Genomic DNA, 18,671 nt, shown 5'->3' on the forward strand with positions numbered 1-18,671 from the left:
CACTAATTCGGAAGTGAAAGTAAAATGCACACGGTGCTTTTAAGCTATTTAAATGCAAAGGAAAGCGAGGAAAAGAGGGAAAATTCAAACAAACAATTGCTTTACGCCAAATTGCCGCTATTTGAAAGTGAAAGTAAAATGCGCAAGCCGCTTCTGCAAGCTATTTAAAAGAGGAAAAGAGGGAACGCCCACCCCCACAGTGATACCGGTATTATCGGTGTTGTCACAAATTTCCTCACCGTCACAACCCTATCGCTTTAACCGTGTAAATACTAGGGGTGGGAGAAAAAAATTGATCCAGCGATGCATCGCGATTCTCTCTCTCCAATGATTCTGGATCGATTCTGAGAATTTCAGAATCAATTCTGAGCTTAGTTTTTAACCAGATGCACGATGACGTGGAGTTTGCTTTAGAAACACCCGTATTCTGCTTGCTTCCAATTCCTCACACACATACACCACTCGAACCTTCCGTAAAATAATCTTTCATAAAGTTCAGAAAGGTTGAAGCGAATTACAAGGACATTTGCGGGCTTCATTGCACTTGAAAATTTTGCACGCTTTGTTTGATGTTACACTTGAAGTAGGGCTGTGCGAAAAATGAATGCGATTTTCATGCGCATCTCGTCAGTAAAGCCGCTTCTGGTGATTAGTAGTAAATCTCCAGCACGTGCTTTCATTATGACGCAAAATTAATGTAAACACAGCCAGTTATGTCTTAAGGGATTAAACGGACAGGACAAACCACATTATTTCAAAAGAGATCCGTGCGTGAATGCAGCTTAATAGATCTCCCGCTGTCTGTGATGTCATAGTAAAAAACAACAGTAAAGATGAAGAAAAATCACTCAGTTCTTGAATGGAAAACGTTCAGATAATCTTAAATACTGAAAGCACTCTGTTTGTTGTTTGTAATGTGTTTCTATGCTCCTCTTTATTATTTGCTACTTGCTTGTATGTTTTGAAGTTATATTAGTTTAAAATTCTTAACATACAACTGTTTTCATTATTTTTTTCAATTTGTAATTATTTTAAAAAGTACTTAATTACCCATGTAAGGCTATGTAAAAGTAAGGATTTTAAGATTCTCAAGTCGGTAAACTAATTAATTAGTAAGGGGGAAAAAAAGTAGATCAAGAATCGTTCTGGAATCGGATCGTGACTCCCAGAATCGGATCGTGAGGTGACTAAAGATTCCCACCCCTAGGAAATACTAATGATGGACCGAAATTTCGGAAACCAAAATATTTCTGTTATATACCAATAATATTACTAATATTTTCCTTTTTTAAAACTCCAAAACTGGTAACATGTCAGCTGTGTGGACGGTAGTGCTCAATTAACAATATCGGTTTGCCTTTTTTTGCTTATTTTTAGATGTTTTAGTCTAACGCATGTAACCTCAGACGCTTTGATCTTCTGAGATACGGACGATACAAACACAGTGTATTAACATACAGGCATCTGTTTCCACTTCTCACTGAGAGAAGATGCGGGAAAGCTTCTTTCTCACCTTTGCATTGTTCATCCTCCCCCATTTCACTCAGAATGGTCAATAGCATAATCTAATGTTCTACATGAATGCAAGTGATATTCACAGTCATGTTTGGTTTCATTTGAAACGACTGGTACAATGGTCTCAATCTTACAAGGAGACTAAAAGGTAATGAAGATTACCAAACGGTGGCGGTACGGGTCCAAATGGGCCGATTGGACGAGGAGGGCCGTATGAGCCCATGGGTGGCGGTCTGAAGCGCTGCTCTGGTGGGATCATGGGCGGGTGACCATTGAGCGGTCGTATCATCATGGGTGGCATGACTGGGGGTCCGTACGACTTCGGTGGAGGAACCGGAGAATCACGGATGGGAGATGGCAAGAAGGATCCCTGACTCTGAGACTTGGAGAGCTGGAGGAGAAGATGCAGAACTACAGGTTATGAAAAAAAGTGATTTAACACCGGATTCCTGTTAACCGACCCAAGCAGACATCAGTGAACCACTGCAAGGCCAGAAACATACTTTATACAAGAACAACAGCAGAAACAAGCGCAGGGATTCACAAACCCTTCTGTTAGCCCAACATCTTGGACAATAAACATTTTAATATTCCAGTCGCACTGAGATTTTAATTTTTTTGATTTAAAATTAGTTCAATCATTTAACACATTCACATGCATGCTCATGGTTCTCTGATGTTGTTTAATGGTCACACTGGTGTTTTAGGAACCCAATCAGTTTGAATATAATAATAACAACAATAATATCCCTAATAATAGTAGTAATAATTATCAGCTCTATTGATCATTAATTATTAATATAATAATAATATAACTAATTATAAAAAAATGAAGTCAAACATATTACTGTTGTAAATTACAATTATACTATAAAATAAACAGAATATTTGATATTACAGTTACAATCATTTGTCTTAACATTTCAAAGCCTCAAGCTTTATTAATAATAATTATAATAATTGTTTACTATATTAACCAATTATAAAAATGAATAAAGAAATCTTACTGCTGTAAAATAAAAGTTTAATGTAAAATAAAATAAAGATTGATGATAATTTTGTATTTTACACTACAAGTTACAATACTAATATTTATGTCTTAAATTCTTCGCTTACGAATGTTCAAACTCTCAAGCTTTTAACACTTCAATGCCTCAAGCTTAATTAATAATTATCATAACTGTTGATTATTAATCTAACTCCAATTATAAAAAAATGAAAGTGTTGTAAATTACAATTGTACTGTAAACAATTATTTTATTTTACACTACAATAATATTACTTATTAATAATATTAATAACTATTATAAGAATAATAATAATACATTCATTATTAATGGATACTCAAAGCTTTTATAATTTATGAAATATTTATATTTTTAAAATATTTAAGCTTTTGACATTTCAAAGCCTCAAGCTTTTATTTTGGCAGAATACGACTGAAAGGCTGTAAACTTCTGTGCACAAAAATGTTAGAAATTATGAAAATGTGTAAAAGCATGAGTGGCAAATGTTGCGTTACCCAACTCGCAGGACATGCAGAGCATTATTTGTGCAGCCCTATCTATTTAAGCCCTATTTATTTATTTTAATTTTACATTCAATTCAATTTCACATACTTAACATGCGCTTGTGTCACTGTGGTGGTAATGCATCTTACTACTCATCAGAGCCGATAAAGTCTTGTTGTGTTCCATTTCAATCAATCTTGCATTGCTAGAACTATTTTGCATTCATGTACTTGTGTAGAGTATGTTTCAGGCCTATACATGCTGTAACTCACTCACCGACATGAGGTTTGTTAAACATACGCCACATTCTGAGCACAAGACCCACACAGTAATTAGAAAGTGAACAGAAAGACATGTTGTGATTAATCAGGCTCTGAAGACCCCCAAAACAGACCCTGGCACTGTGCACAAACCCGTCCCATCCATCCCAGCACCCAGCCGCTGTACTCACAGGCTCTATGGGCTCAGACAAGACCTGCTCCGAGGCCTCGGCCGTCTCACTGACCGGTGCCGGCTGCTTTAAAGCAAACACACCCACCGCCGTTTAATGGAGAACAACATCTGGATACGCATGACTGTTTACTGGAGATCTCCTCGCTCACATTTGGACATATTGTACATAAAATCTCAGAGAAAAACATGACAGCTGTGATCCTTACCATCGGTCCATCGTGTGCACAGGGAGATGAAGTCATCGGAGGAAACATTTCTGAAAATGACATTTAGACATCTGTGAATGCAGATATAATGTAGATCTTAAACTGTGCAATGCAAACCATATCTGATAAAGTCCACATTTATTAAAAAATAAAAATTATATTTAACATAAATGCTGTTCTTTTGAACTTTCTATTCATCAAACAATCACAAAAGATGTAAACAATGTTTTTAATTTCTCTATTTAGCTTTAATTTATATCAGTTTGCTATTTTAGTACTTATTTTAGATGACAAGTCAACATTTCTAATTTTCATTTAAGAATTTAAGCTTTTCATCTAAAATTTATATTTTATTTTAGCTATATTTCAAATCAAGAAATGACCATTGTCATATTTTTTTGTATACTTTTCCTATGTAGCTTTGATGTATCTTTATTTCAGTTTTAGTTATTTTGGTACTTATTTTATTTAGTTGGCAATGCAACATTTCTCATTTTCGTTTTTTTTTTTTTAAATAAAGTTTTTTGTTTTTTTTTAACAAGAAAGCATTAAAATTGATCAAAAGTGCCAGTAAAGACATTTATAATGTTACAAAAGATTTCTATTTCAAATAAATGTTGTTCTTTGAAACTTTGTATTCATCAAAGCATCCTGAAAGATAAAATGTATCATGGTCTCCACAAAAATATGAAGCAGCACAACGGTTTTCAACATTGATGATAATCATAAAAATAAAATGTTTCTTGAGCAGTGATCATGTGACACTGAAGACTGGAGTAATGATGAAAATTCAGCTTTGACCACAGAAATCAATTACATTTTACAATATATTACAATAGACAACAGGTATTTTAAATTGTAATAATATTTCAAAATTTTCACTGTATTTTTGATCAAATAAATGCAGCCTTCTTTGCTGCTTTATAACAGGTCGTATCATAAGCACCTGGTCTGGATGGCAGCGGGTGTCCGAGATCCGAGAAGCGTCCGTGAGGGTCAGACGGGGGTCGTGGACCTGGAACAGATCACAAGGGATTAGGAGCTGTTATCAGTCATTTATACTGACATTAGAGGCTGGAGTTCAAGAGCAAACACATCAGCAACGCTTTCAATGACAAAGACTGAAGGAAATGCTCTGAGGAGAGAAACTGAGGGGGAAATGACAGGAAAGCTAAAATGGAGAGCGACTCAAAAACAGGAAAGCTGGAAAATGAAAGGAGAGGATAAAGTTAATGTCAAGGGGAGGAAGACGACGCAGCGGCGACTCACCGAACGGTTCGCCCCGTCGCCCTACAGGTGCAGAGGGGGGGAGTCCTGGATCCTCTATCATTAGAGGAGGAGAGGGAGCCCCCCCACTCACAGGAGACGGCCCGTACGAATCACCTGTTCAGACCAAACCAGCACAATCAGAAACAATGAGCCAATGACACAACCGGACACATAAGAGCAATCAACCCTGCGCTAAGCTCCGCCCCTCGGTTACTGTCGCAGAGTCTGACAAGCCTCCCAAAAGTAGTAAAAAAAAGTGAAAAAATACTATATTATGACGAGTATTTTTAAAAACTGCATATTTATGTGTTATGTGTATGTTAAATGTCAGATGAAAACAGATAAAACACTGCTTGTATTCTCTCTGGACTTCATAGACTTACATTATACCAGTATTGTTTGTATACTAATATAGTAGTTATTATTTTTCATTAGCTTTCATTTTAATTGTAGTTTTAGTAATTTTTTAATATGCTTTTGTCATTAGGTTTTGGATTAAAAAAAAATCACTTTTTATATCTAGCTATTAAGTTATCTAATAATTATATTTTATTTCAGTTTTATTTCAATGAATGAAAAAGATTTTTAATAGCCTGTCAGACTAAATGTGGTTTTGTCATTGGCAGTAAAAAAAATAATAAATAAATTATATTAAGCTATTATGTTTAAGTTTTTTAATTTAATAATTATATTTTATTTTAACTTTATTTCAATTAATGAAAACGATTTTTAATAGTTTTGGTTAACAATAACAATTTTTCTATTTATCATTCATGATTTTTATTTCAGTTTTAGTTATTTTGGTACATATTTTAGTTACATTTTTTCATCTAATATTTACATTTTATTTCAATTAATAAAGATTTTTAGTTTCTGTTAACAATAACAACTTAGCATTATACAAGAATGAAACCCTGTCAGACTGAATGCATTTGGCATGTTTTTTTTTTTTAAACAACGAATTTCTATTTTGCATGAATGATTTTATTTCCATTTTAGTTATTTTAGTACTTATTTTAGTCACCCAGGCAACATTTCAATTTTTTTTGTTTTACATCTAATATTTATATTTAATTTAGTTTCTGCTTTATTTCAATTAATGAAAATTATTTGAATAGTTTTCATTAACAAAATAACATTGCATTTATACAAGAATGACCGTCTGTCTGAAATATGATTTTGCCATATTCATTTGTCAGTTTTCATTCATTTTTTTTAAATAATGTTTGTGTTTTCTTTCATTTATTCTTACTTCAGTTATTTTAGTACTTAACATTTTTTTACATTTTCATCTAATAATAACAAAAATGATTTTTAATAGTTTTAGTTAACACCACCACATTATGCAAAAACAAAAGCCTGTCAAACGAACTGTGGACAGCAGCAGCAGCCATTCTGTGGGTGGTGTGCGTAGTGAAGACCCTGTGAAGTGTGAATAAGAGGACAGAAACTCCTCACCTCGGCGCTGTGGAGGCATGTGGCGGTCTGGAGGTCCAGAGTTGAGTTTGAACAGACTTTGCTCCAGGTCTGATATTTTATCTCTGTACTCCACAAGCCTTCACAAATGCACAAACACCAGAGTTCAGAAACATCACTGACAATAACAGCAACTAGTGTTGTCACGGTACCAAAATTTCAGTATTCGGTACCAATACCAGTGAAAATCCTCGGTTCTCGGTACCAATTTCGGTACCAAAGCAAAACACAAAAACATGCTAATTGAACAACATTTTTATTAATAACGTTAAAAGCCCAGAACTGCTTTTCTGACTGATATGACACAAACAATGTTAACCACTTGTACATTCTCTAACACGCATATTTTAGATTCACAATTCATTTAAAAGCCTCTGGTGTGTAAAAATAGTAAATATCATCATGTCCTCCTGTTCTTTTAACCCTAATAAAAGCTATAGGAGCATTAAATAGTTAATAAAGAAACTTAATTCTAATGCTCATTATATTAGGGTTAGCCGCGCTTATGCTAACGATGAACTACTCTAATAACAGCGATGTGCATTTCAATCCGACATTCAAATGAAACTTACCTACTTGAACTCTTTCATTTGATCTGGGTGTCTGTCTTTAAAGTGTTTTGTTAGTTTGATGTGTTTCCTCATTTTGATGTCGCCATGTCTCAGTGCTTTTATGAAGAGAGCGCATCTGCTTTTGCGCTCTCCGTTTTAATTTAAATTTACGCTCTCCGTAAAACATCCGTTTTAATTTTTTTACACTAACAGCAATGATATGGAGGACACTGCATTTGAACAGTGTGATATTCTATTGTGTTCTGTTCCATTCTATTATTTAAAAAAAAAAAAAAACCTAGTTACGTGTACTGTGCTAGACTAACTGAGACTTGTCATGGCACTTGTATACTGTTGTTGTTCTCTCGTTGGTCTGATTGCTTCTATTGTTCTCATTTATAAGTCGCTTTGGATAAAAGCATCTGCTAAATGATTAAATGTAAATGTGATTTGATGAATACTCACTTCTGACGAAGAGTGGCCGACTCTCTTCGTTCCTCCACCAGAGTTCGTTCAGAGGTGCGGGCTTTCAACTATAAAAAGGAAGAAAAAAAAACAGTAGGTATGATTAATACATCGGTAAATATATCAGTATTAGCCAATTTTATTATTATTAATAAAAATGTAATAATTTTGTTATCTGCTTTTGTCTTTGCCATTTAATTGTAATGATTTTAAATATTTATAAATAATTGTAAGCTATCAGTATCAGTCAGCGCATCCCTAATGCAAAAGACAAAAAGCTTCTAGTTTTCATTACAAAGTCTACAAATTGTTTTAATTTTTCTGGATTGTTTTAATGGTTCAATTAAATTGTATTTAAAAAAAAAAAAGCATGTCTAATTAATTGAAATCATAAAATTAGACAACTTAAAAACTATTTATTAAAAGTTTAACAAAATACATTTTTAGGGCCCCATGAAATCGGTTTTATTCCATGTTTTCGGCTTTAATTTTACATTTTTATAATTTTAATAATCAAAAAGCATGTCTAATCAATCGAATTAAAAACTTTTACATTTTAAACATTTCTTACGATTTTTACAACAACCTGGCCATAAGAATTTTTTTTCTTATTTTTTTTCCAGAAATTCTGTGTTGTCTGTTGAAATTTTTCTTGATTTATGATTTAATATAAACGTATTATCAAAAACAGTGGTAATCAAATGAAGGCATGAAACGTAATTTAACTAATCTTTTAAAATGTAAACCAATGAATATGAACAATTATTTTATTTTTTGGCAAATTGCTGTACAACAGAAGTTTACTGTTAAAATTAAAAGCAATATTCCTTATTTTTATTTTTTGATATTTTCATTATTATTATTATTAATATTACTATTAGTAGTATTACCATAAGTAGTGCATTCCACTGTACAGTAGTAATATTTCTGTATTTAAATCTGCATTTAAAACATTTTGAAATGTGTACCATATCAGTTATTGGTCACAACACACAAATAATTGTAAGCTATCAGTATCAGCCAGTGAATCCCTAATACAAAAGACGAAAAGCTTCTAGTTTTCATTACAAAGACGAAGCGTGGTAATTACTCACCCAGTTCTCATGGACTTTCTTCTCCTGGATTGCCACCTGTTAGAAGGCGATGGCAGGGAGGTGAGAATGAGACTATGATGAGTTGAGAATACAGTGATTCTGTGCAGTAAATGTTTCTCACCTCAGACTTCAGAGAGCGTTCGTTCTGCTGCATCTCCTCCTCGATGTCCTTGATCTTCTGTTTCAGGGCTCTCACCTCCTCCTCTGAGAGCACAGCTTTACTGTCCACCTCCGACAGCTTCGTCTCCTTCTCGCGTCTCTCCAGCTCCTCCTGAGTCAGTTTCCTACACGCACATCACCAATGCAGCGACATGAAATACAGGCTGCACTTGAGGTTTGAAATTCAATTGATATGAAATCTGTGTCATCCTGAACAGGCAGATCAGAATTTAAATCATATATTTCTTCTCATGTCTCCTGTTTTCTAGCTGTCGTTGTCTAATAAACCTGGCACTTTGTTCCTCTGTTGGAAGTCACCTGTTAAATGCGTAAATGTAAATGTATTGTGCATTATTTAGGATGCAGCGTCAATGCAAAATGTCAAGTCACCTTTATTTGTATAGCGCTTTATACAATACTGGTTGTGTCAAAGCAGCTTAACAGAGTCAAACAGGAAAATAGTTTGTCAATGATGCAACAGCTGTGTGAAATACAGTAGTTTGTATCATAACGTGCACTTGTGTGCAAGATTTCTAGTTTCCATCTGCACTTCCACTGCACAAACTTACAGCTGATGCTCAAGTTTTTTCCACCTGAATTGCTATGAAAAAAATTCAGTTTATTTTTTATCATATTTTAGAACATAGTAACTAAAAACATGGAAATAATAAATTAAACATGTATATGTGTGTGTGTGTATATATATATATATATATAGCAACATTGAACTAATGGATCTAATTTGAGCACTCGATTTTTTTATTTCACACTGAAGAATTACAATATTAATATACCTTATTTTGTTTAATATATATTTCTTCTTTTAAAAAATTATATTTCCCCAAATTGTGCAGCCCCAATTAAATGTATCAATAACAGATCACAATAACTGGCTTTTTATACTAATGGATCTCATTTGAGTATTTGATTCTTTTCTTTATTTTACAATGAACTATGAGAATATTAATATATCTTATTTTGTTGTTGTTTTAAATCGTTTTAATAAATTTTTTTATAAATTACATTACCCCAAATCGTACATCCCCAATTAAATGTATTATATGGCAACGCTCCCTGAACTAATGGATTGGATTTTTTTTTTTTAACAGTAAACTATTAGAACTTTAATATATCTTTTTTGTTTAATATCTTTTTTTTTTTTTTGCATTTTAAATCGAAAGCTTTTTTTTGTAAATTTATTTTCCCAAACTGTGCAGCCTTAATTCAGTATATCGACCATATTTTTTTAAATTGCATTTTCTACTGAAATCAAAATGCATTTCCATAATCGTGCAGCCCTAATTAAATAATAATAATAATAGACACAATAACTGGCTTTTTATGGTTGGTCCTCTTGCTGCAAGAAAAACTTATTTAAATTTTGAATAAATGACACAAAAGCAAGCATCTACATTGAAATAATTATTCTACTTAGTAGAATGCCTTCTGTACGGTTTCATTTTATACACACTAACTAAAAACATGGAATTAAAATTCTTATATTGCAACACTCCCTGAACTACTGATCTGATCACTTGTAAAGGGTTTGATCGTGCATGGATGCGATGTAATGGTGTGCAGTGTGAATGAAGTGTGAGCTCTCACTGCTGCAGTGCGTTCTCTTTCTGCTGGTAGAGTTCAGTGGTGATTTCCAGCCTCTGCTGCAGGTGCTTGAACTGGTTCTCCAGATGCGTTTTCTCATTGTTCAGATTCATCTGGGCATGCATGACATTCTGATATTGCTCTATATTAAAAACAAAACAATACATGACTAGATGAAGAGGTAGAAAGCCGATCGGAAGGTGTTCGAACGAACAGTCGCAGTCTTCATACCCTCCAGCTCCTGTCTGGCTTTCTGTTCGGCGAGGAGACTTTCCACGTAGCGATTCCTTTCGTCTTCAACAACGCTGAGAGTCACTTTAATCTGTGAAACAGAAACTGCATTAGAAATGAGAAGAGTGTTGAATTATCCTCCAAATAAAAGCAGACCTATGTACCCTGGAGACGTCCATCATCTGCTTGATTCGCAGTCTCATGCTGTCCATCTTCTTCTCTGAAAGAAAACAGACGCTTGTTCTTCAGATTCAGAACAGAGGAGAATGTTTCATCTAACCTTCTTCAAGCCTCGAGCAGCTCATTGCTTGTGTAAAACAGCAGCAAAATGATAAAAGACACCAATGTTCATTGAATAAATGTAGGGCAGCACGACTAATCGCAATAAAATCAAAATTACGAGCAATTTATCAAATTTTAGACCAAGATAAAGCCGCAACCATTCAACATTTGAAAATGAAGATATTAAGACAGCCGTAAATATATGTTGTAATTTTACAATTCTACGGTAAAATAAAATTATTATTATTTTTCGTACTTTGTTTACTGTAATATTAGAATCGCACTGTTATTTTGTTTAATTTGTTAGAATAATAACAACTACTTTTAATATTGTTAATAATATAATTATTAAAGTTATTAAAATATATATCTTTTTTTAAATATTATTAAAATATTCAAGATTAAATGCATTAAATTAATACATTAAAATATTACTATTACTACTACTACTACTAATAATAATTTAATATCCTATTTTGTTTAACATTTAATTTAGAATTATGTTTAATATTTTAATAATAATCATTATTATTATTATTATTATATTGATGAACCACAAATTTTTGGCCAAATTGTGTATACAAACAAACAACTTTTTTATTGCAGCAGAAATGATCAGAAAAACTGCAATAATATTTTTCCCATCATTAATAGATCACAATAACTGGCTTTTTATGGTTGCCAAGCAACAAAACAATCAAAGCTCTTTCTATACACATTGGTCCTCTTGCAGCATGAAGAACAGAATTATTCACATTTTGAATAAAATAAATTTAATCTATACTGAAATCTGTCAAATCCAAAATAATTCCATATAACAAACAGTGCTTTTGACTTTAGTTCTAAAGCTTCTCAGAGTGTCAGACATCTCCTCAGCACTCGCGAGCAGAAGTAAAACATACACGCATCAGATTATATCTGATATCTCTTGAGCCCTTCTTTTCTCAGCAGATGACTTTCTGAATTTCCCATGTTTCATCTGCGGATCACAGCAGACTCAAGCACTTTAATGAGCCACTCTAGATGAGAGCCTCTGCAAATGCAAATGTATGCAACTCCAAAAGACCAAAAACAGACAGGGGAAACAAGTTTAAATAGAAACTGGAGTTATAAATAGAGTGCTTACCAGCATCTTCTCCATTAGACATTTTAGCATCGTCTTTCTGTAGTTCTGCAGGATCACAGGCTCCCAGACGATTGAGCTCTGCAATACAGCTGGACAAAACCTAGACACCAGAGCATGGGATGCCATGCATTTACAACGTGATATTTTGAGGAACACACTATAATTTCCGCTGGAGCACCTGTTTTAGAAAATGCAACAAGCTTCACTCACGTCAATCTCATTCTCCTTGTGCACCAGAGAGTCTTCCAGCTCTTTCTGGGATTTGTGGTAAACTCGGATCTCCTTGCTCAGTTTCTTGTGCTTCTCCTGCCAGTCTTTCGCATCACGGAGGAGCTGTCCGGAAATAAATATCATTAGATTCAAGCTGACACCGATGAATGAATGAGATTCACAGCTCTGACAGCAGGACTCACAGATTTCTTCTGCTCTTTTAAAGCGCCGTTTTCCTTCTCGAAGGACAGAACCTGAGCCTTAAAGGCATCTTCTCTGAGTTTGGCTTCATCCATGAGGACATGAACCTGTTATCAAATCAAAACAAACCCCAAATGTTCAGATACATATTCAAATGACTACAAAACAGGGCTATAGTTAACTAAAACTAAAATTAAAACTACAAAAATTTGTTACTTGAAATAAATGTTAACTAAAATAACATTTAAAAAAAACTTATTTTATTCCAAGTAGTTGCAAAATTTCTTATTTTAGTTGTTTAACCTGGTGGACTAAAATAACTAAATCTGAAATGAAATTAATAAAAGCTATCTATCTCTCAGCGCTCGAGCAGCTGCAGTGAATTTTAACCAAAGTATGTTGCAGACATTTCATGAAGACCCTAAAGAATCATACTAACTCGTGGAAAATGGACATCCGATGTCCCCTTTAATATTTAAATTATTTGGAAATTATAAACTGCAATGAATCAAATTTATTAAAATAAATGTTTGCTTTTTTTTTTTTTTTTTAATCGCACATTTAAAAAGCATGAAATATTTAACAGCTGGATATAACTAAAAAGATAAATGCATACATTTTCAAGCTATTATTCATTTCCATGACTTTTCCAAGTCTGTTTTAAAACACTCTGATTTTGCTCTGACAGTAGGAATCCTCTATTTAATAATTCACTCAATGCAACTGCTTCTCTCTCCATGTTTGTTAGCGAGAAAAACAAGTGCTAGTAGGATAACCTGTCAGTGTTAGCAACAGTAACTAAGCATGAATGCATTATGCTAGTTAGGGAATTTTGATTTGTTTTTTCATTTGTTTTGCATAACCTTGACAGAAACAATACATGGAGATATATAAAGATTGATGACAAATTGATGCCAAACACCGCCAGAGATCAGCTCATGCAGCACAAGTTACCTTTGCACGCTCCTCGTCATAGCTCTTCAGCGTTTTCTGGTATTTCTCAATTCTCTGGTGCATTTTGGCAATCTTTGGTTGAGAGAAAAGCAAAAAGGTTATGAAAAATCTGAGAGATGATAATCACAGTGGCAAAAAAATAAAAGAAACCAAAGCTTACCTTCTCATTGAGATTTGAATTTTCTTCCTGTGTGTCCACTATTTTGTGGTTGAGCTGTGAAATGCTCCCAGACATCTGCTCCCACTGGCTCTGGAGCTTCTGGTGACGGTTCTAGTCAGCAAAAACAACAAACCATATTATACTAATGTGCATCGTGAGGGAACTGTGATCGTGATGGATGAATCCTGCTGCTGTGATTCACCTTCAGCCCTTTCATTTCTTGTTGGCTGGAACTCAGTGATTTCTCAGAGTTTTTCAGTCGTTCTTCACGCTCTTTTATCTGCAAGGAGACAAATGATCAGATTCATAAGCCTTTACTGAAACCAATAAGACGGTCAAAGACGAGTCAGTGAAATTTACCACGTCATTCAGTTCTGAGATCTTGTTAGCAGCATCAGATTTCTCGTTGAGAAGCTGCTGGATCTTGTCTCTAAGCTGCTTTTCAGTTACTGCAAAAGAAAAAATGATGTAAAATAAATTTAAAAAGTAAAGAAAATATTTTAAGAGACTTTAAGAACACTTCAAATTACTACAAAAAAATGTAAATAATTTTACAAAAAAATACTCTACATATTTAAGATGAGAACAACACATTATTATGAATGAATTTTGTTATTAATATTGATAATATTACAATATTCGATGAGGATATAAATATTTTTGGAAAAGTAAATCAAAAACTACTGAAAAAAAGTCTTAACTTAATATTTGAATTATTTGGAAAAGAAACTATAAACTACATTGAAACTAATTCATAAAAAAAAAAAATTATTTCATATTACTTTGAACACGTACAATTTTGACTAGAGATCATACAAAATGCATGTTATTTTTTATTTAGTACTGTCCGGAGTAAGATATTTTACAAACAAAATGCATGCCACTGTATTCTCATTAGACAAATTAAAGAAAGAAATATACACACATATATATACACACATATATATATATATATATTCTCAGACAAATTAAAGAAAGAATATTTTAAAAGGCAGTATGGTTGTCATGATCTCACACCTTACACTATCACACGTAATATTATAATGTAAATGATATTTTGAAAATAACTCGCTTGTTTTCATATTATATGATGCAATAATGCCTTTTTTTTTTTTTACATAATCCAGTGCATTAAATATTTAATAAATTATAAGTACTGCAGCATGTGATTATCTGATACACACAAACCAAAACATCAGCTTATTTTTAAATTAATAAATCTGACATCAGTGCAAAAAAAGATCTTTGAGATCAAATGTATATTTAGCTGATATCTCAATCATATTGAGGCTGACTTACACTGATAGGTTCTGCCTTTGATCTAGAGGACAAGAGAAGATTTGAATGGTACTGATTAGACTGAAGCAATCTCAAAAGAATGAAAACATTCATCACAAGGTGATTCTTACAGCGAGAACCGTCCTCCAGAAGAACATCAGAACTGTAAATGTACCGACAACCGCCGTAACCACCACCGGCTCCCAGGGGACGCCGTGCAAAGTGGGTCCCGGTCGCCATTCCTCTGGAAGACCAGTGATCAGCTGATCGACACAAAGACACATGAAGTATCATCAGTTTTATGATAACTACTACAAAAAAACCTCCTCTTTTGACTACTTGGTTTCTACTGAAGCACATTTTCACCAAGGGATATAAAAGTAAAAAAGGTCATTGCAACTTTTTATCTCACAATCTGACTTTTATTCTAGCAATTCTGAGTTCACAATTATTCTGATTTCACAATTAAAAAATAAAATCAGAATTGAGAGATATAAACAAAAAAACTTGCGAGAAACTCTCAATTCTGAGGAAATAAAGAATTGCAAGATATAAACTCAGAATTCTAACTTTTTCCCTCAATTCTATTATTTTGTTCAAATTTTGTTTCAAATTTTAAAACGTCATTGCAACCTTTTTCTCTCACAATTCTCACTTTTATTTTTGCAATTCTGAAGAAGACTGAATTACGAGATATAGCCTACGCTTAGAATTCAGAATTTTTCTCACTAATTCAGAGTGTTTTTTTTTTTGTTTGTTTCCAACACGGATTAAAAAAAAGGTAATTGTTACTTTATATCTCTTTATATTTTACAAATCTGACTTTATATCTCACAATTCTGAGGAAAAAAAGTCAGAACTGTAAGATGAAAAGTCACAATTACTTTTTTTACTTCTTTATCCTGTTTTGCAAACAAGCTTTAAATGCTTTCACTGTCTGACAGGTTTAGTTAGAAGCCCCAGATGTTAATTCTGTGACTGCTTCAGATCCATTTCTGCACTTTTTTAGACTTATACTGCCAAATCTAAAGCAGCCAAGTCTCTTTAAGCACTGACCCTTATCACCACCAGCCACATGCAACAGAAACACAACACTAGGGGTTTACTGCACTTTGACCTCTGATGAAACACAGTCACCTAATGCCTAGAATAAGCACTCACAACTCCGTTTAAATGATTTATACGATCCTTAATGGACTTAACTCACTGGGACTGCAGAATTACTCAATGAGCGCTCAAAATACAGCCATTGTGTCATTATTACACAACTACTGCATGGATATTATACCGATCTGCTGACTGAATGATGGATGGCAAGCAGTTTAAGTCGTTATAAATCATGCATTTCGCTCCTGAAGGCAGTGATCGAGTCTAGAGAGTGGAAACACTTACTTCCTGAAGTCTGAACAGGATGAAGACGAAAAAGGCTGTGTTTTCTACCTCAGATGGTGGAGAGGTAAGACTCGGCTGTGAATCCATTCTCTTGAAGCGTTTGAACTTATTTACCAGAGTAACCGAGCGCTCAGAGACGAAGTTTGAAGCCGATAAACACGGAAATGGCGGGCCGCCGGTTCATATCGGGAAGCCGGTGTTTTCTGATATAAAACCGCTCTGACTGACTATATTTAAGCTGTGTACAGGAGGATAGCAAGTATATACGATTAGCATGTTTTGAAATCGCGACTGGAGGAAGAACAGCGCTGATCTCTTTCAACACGTCAACATTTCAAAGAGTCTCTCACGAAGAGAAGCGTTTCCACTCTGGTCATGTGATGCTGACGGCGGACTCTGATTGGTCAACAACGGGTGCGCGCTGGAGGAGATCCCATTTAGCTGTGATGCTAGCGGTTTTGAAAGATCATCAACTTGAATAAACGACGCTTCAGTGAATCTGTCGTATATAAGGCGGCGATATTTAATTTAAATGATTTGGAATTTAATCTAGGTAAGGTTTGATACACATATTTGTCTCGAAATGAGTTTAATTAACAGCTTTAGCATGAAGCCCTATTGGATTTCATTCACGCATATCGACACCATCAGCGGTCACATGACTTGAAGCAGAAGTGACAAAATCATTACTGTCGATCTTATAAAACACTAAATAAATATATAGAGGATAAACAGGTCTACTTAAGGAACATACATTCATTTATGAAAATATTTCGACAGGAAAAACCCTGTAAATTCAGTCAGTGTATTTGTCTAGGGCAAATAACATTCTAACATAATAATAATAATAAAAAAGACAATTAGGGGAAAATATTTGCTTTTTTTATATATACATTTTGCTATTTTTTGAAAACTTGAAATGTAACACTGCTGTTCAAAAGTTTGGGATCAGTAAGATTTTTAATGTGCTTTAAAGAAGTCTCTTCTGTTCATCATGGCTGCATTTATTTGACCAAAAATACAAAAAAAATGTAATATTGTAAAATATTATTACAATTTAAAATACTGTTTTTCTATTTTAATATACTTTAAAATATAATTTATTCCTGTGATGCAAAGCTGATTTCCAGCATCATTACTCCAGTCTTAAGCGTCACATGATTCTTCAGAAATCATTCTAATATGCTGATTTATTATCAATGTTGGAAACAGTTTTGCTGCTTCATATTTTTTTTGGAACCTCTGATACTTTCTTCAGGATTCTTTGATGAATAAAGTTTAAAAAGAACAGCATTTATTCAAAATAGAAATCCTTTCTAACAATATATGTCTTTATTAGCACTTTTGATCAATTTAACACATCATCGCTGAATAAAAGCATTGGTATATGGTAGTGTATATTGTTAGAAAAGATTTCTATTTTTCTATTTTCAGCCTGCGCCATCTAAAGTTTCATGACAGAACTTGGGATATATAATAAAATGTATAATTAAGTGTAACCCAGACATTCATGACGGCTTCATCACATTCATCATTCACTGTAGGCAGAGTAATAGGTCTCTGCTATATTAAAGGGGTCATATGATGCGATTTCAATTGTTCCTTTCTCTTTGGAGTGTTACAAGCTCTTGGTGCATAAAGAAGATCTGTAAAGTTGCAAAGACTAAAGTCTCAAATCCAAAGAGATATTCTTTATAAAAGTTAAGAGTCAACCACGCCTACCTAAAACGACTCGTTCTAACACGCCCCCACATGTCTACCTCACTATGTGGGAAGATTTGCATAATGCCGCCCAAATGTTCACGCAAAGAAAGAAGGCGTAACTTTTATTCTCGCTGTAGTTTTGTTGTTTCCGCCGCAATGTCGTGAAGACGCTGTGTGTTTCGTTGTGAAAGCGAAACCACTTTGTTTGGTCTTCCAAGAGAGGACGATATCTGCTTCATCATGCCTGGAGCTGGTCCGTGCTGGTCGCTGAGGAAATACATCAACTTATAATGTACAGTATGTGGAAAATAATGTTTTTTTGAACCTTAAACCGCATAAACACATTTCATTACACCAAATACGGTTCTTTTTAGCAGCATCATATGACCCCTTTAAATGAGATATATACGGTATCTGAATTTTTAATTTAGAGGCGGCTTAAAATCAAGGAACAGCAGTTCGAGCCAAAACACCAGCAACACCACCAACAAACACAACCACAGATGACTCCAGAAACCATTACAGAAACCATTCTCAAATTAGTTTGCTTCTCTGAAACCCAGAACCAAGTGAACTCCAACAGAAAACAATCCTGTTATTAACATCACACCAATTACTCGTGCAACGTGAGTTCAGAGTGTCAGCGGCTAACAAGACTTATAATGAACACATAACCACATCCCAGACATGCTTGCTCATATGAACGTTTCCTTAAAGTCAGTAAAATTTCTCTAAAAAAAGTTTGACAATCTGGAAAAGAACATTTTTTTATCAGTTCTAAACTCACTTTTTTTTAACTGCATTGACTGTCTGCTATATATGGAAGCCCGTT

General features: G+C 33.9%; 1 protein-coding gene across 1 annotated transcript in view; it reads right to left on the reverse strand.

Annotated features, from left to right (window-relative positions):
* Positions 1-18,671, reverse strand: part of LOC107669418 (MIA SH3 domain ER export factor 3) — a gene marked incomplete at its 5' end in the record, with an annotated part of 28,420 nt that overhangs the window by 4,688 nt on the left and 5,061 nt on the right. Inside the window, 21 exons of the mRNA XM_016461625.1 lie at positions 1,678-1,906; positions 3,478-3,543; positions 3,686-3,735; positions 4,632-4,700; positions 4,955-5,068; positions 6,413-6,510; positions 7,447-7,514; positions 8,541-8,576; positions 8,662-8,824; positions 10,305-10,443; positions 10,533-10,623; positions 10,697-10,752; positions 11,941-12,040; positions 12,151-12,273; positions 12,354-12,458; positions 13,306-13,377; positions 13,466-13,576; positions 13,668-13,745; positions 13,826-13,914; positions 14,765-14,786; positions 14,875-15,006. Coding sequence (XP_016317111.1) covers positions 1,678-1,906; positions 3,478-3,543; positions 3,686-3,735; positions 4,632-4,700; positions 4,955-5,068; positions 6,413-6,510; positions 7,447-7,514; positions 8,541-8,576; positions 8,662-8,824; positions 10,305-10,443; positions 10,533-10,623; positions 10,697-10,752; positions 11,941-12,040; positions 12,151-12,273; positions 12,354-12,458; positions 13,306-13,377; positions 13,466-13,576; positions 13,668-13,745; positions 13,826-13,914; positions 14,765-14,786; positions 14,875-15,006 — 2,011 coding nt within the window. The remainder of the gene's footprint in view (positions 1-1,677; positions 1,907-3,477; positions 3,544-3,685; positions 3,736-4,631; positions 4,701-4,954; positions 5,069-6,412; positions 6,511-7,446; positions 7,515-8,540; positions 8,577-8,661; positions 8,825-10,304; positions 10,444-10,532; positions 10,624-10,696; positions 10,753-11,940; positions 12,041-12,150; positions 12,274-12,353; positions 12,459-13,305; positions 13,378-13,465; positions 13,577-13,667; positions 13,746-13,825; positions 13,915-14,764; positions 14,787-14,874; positions 15,007-18,671) is intronic.

Source organism: Sinocyclocheilus anshuiensis, unplaced genomic scaffold, assembly GCF_001515605.1.
Source record: "Sinocyclocheilus anshuiensis isolate Anshui unplaced genomic scaffold, SAMN03320099.WGS_v1.1 scaffold96, whole genome shotgun sequence".
Classification (NCBI taxonomy): domain Eukaryota; kingdom Metazoa; phylum Chordata; class Actinopteri; order Cypriniformes; family Cyprinidae; genus Sinocyclocheilus; species Sinocyclocheilus anshuiensis.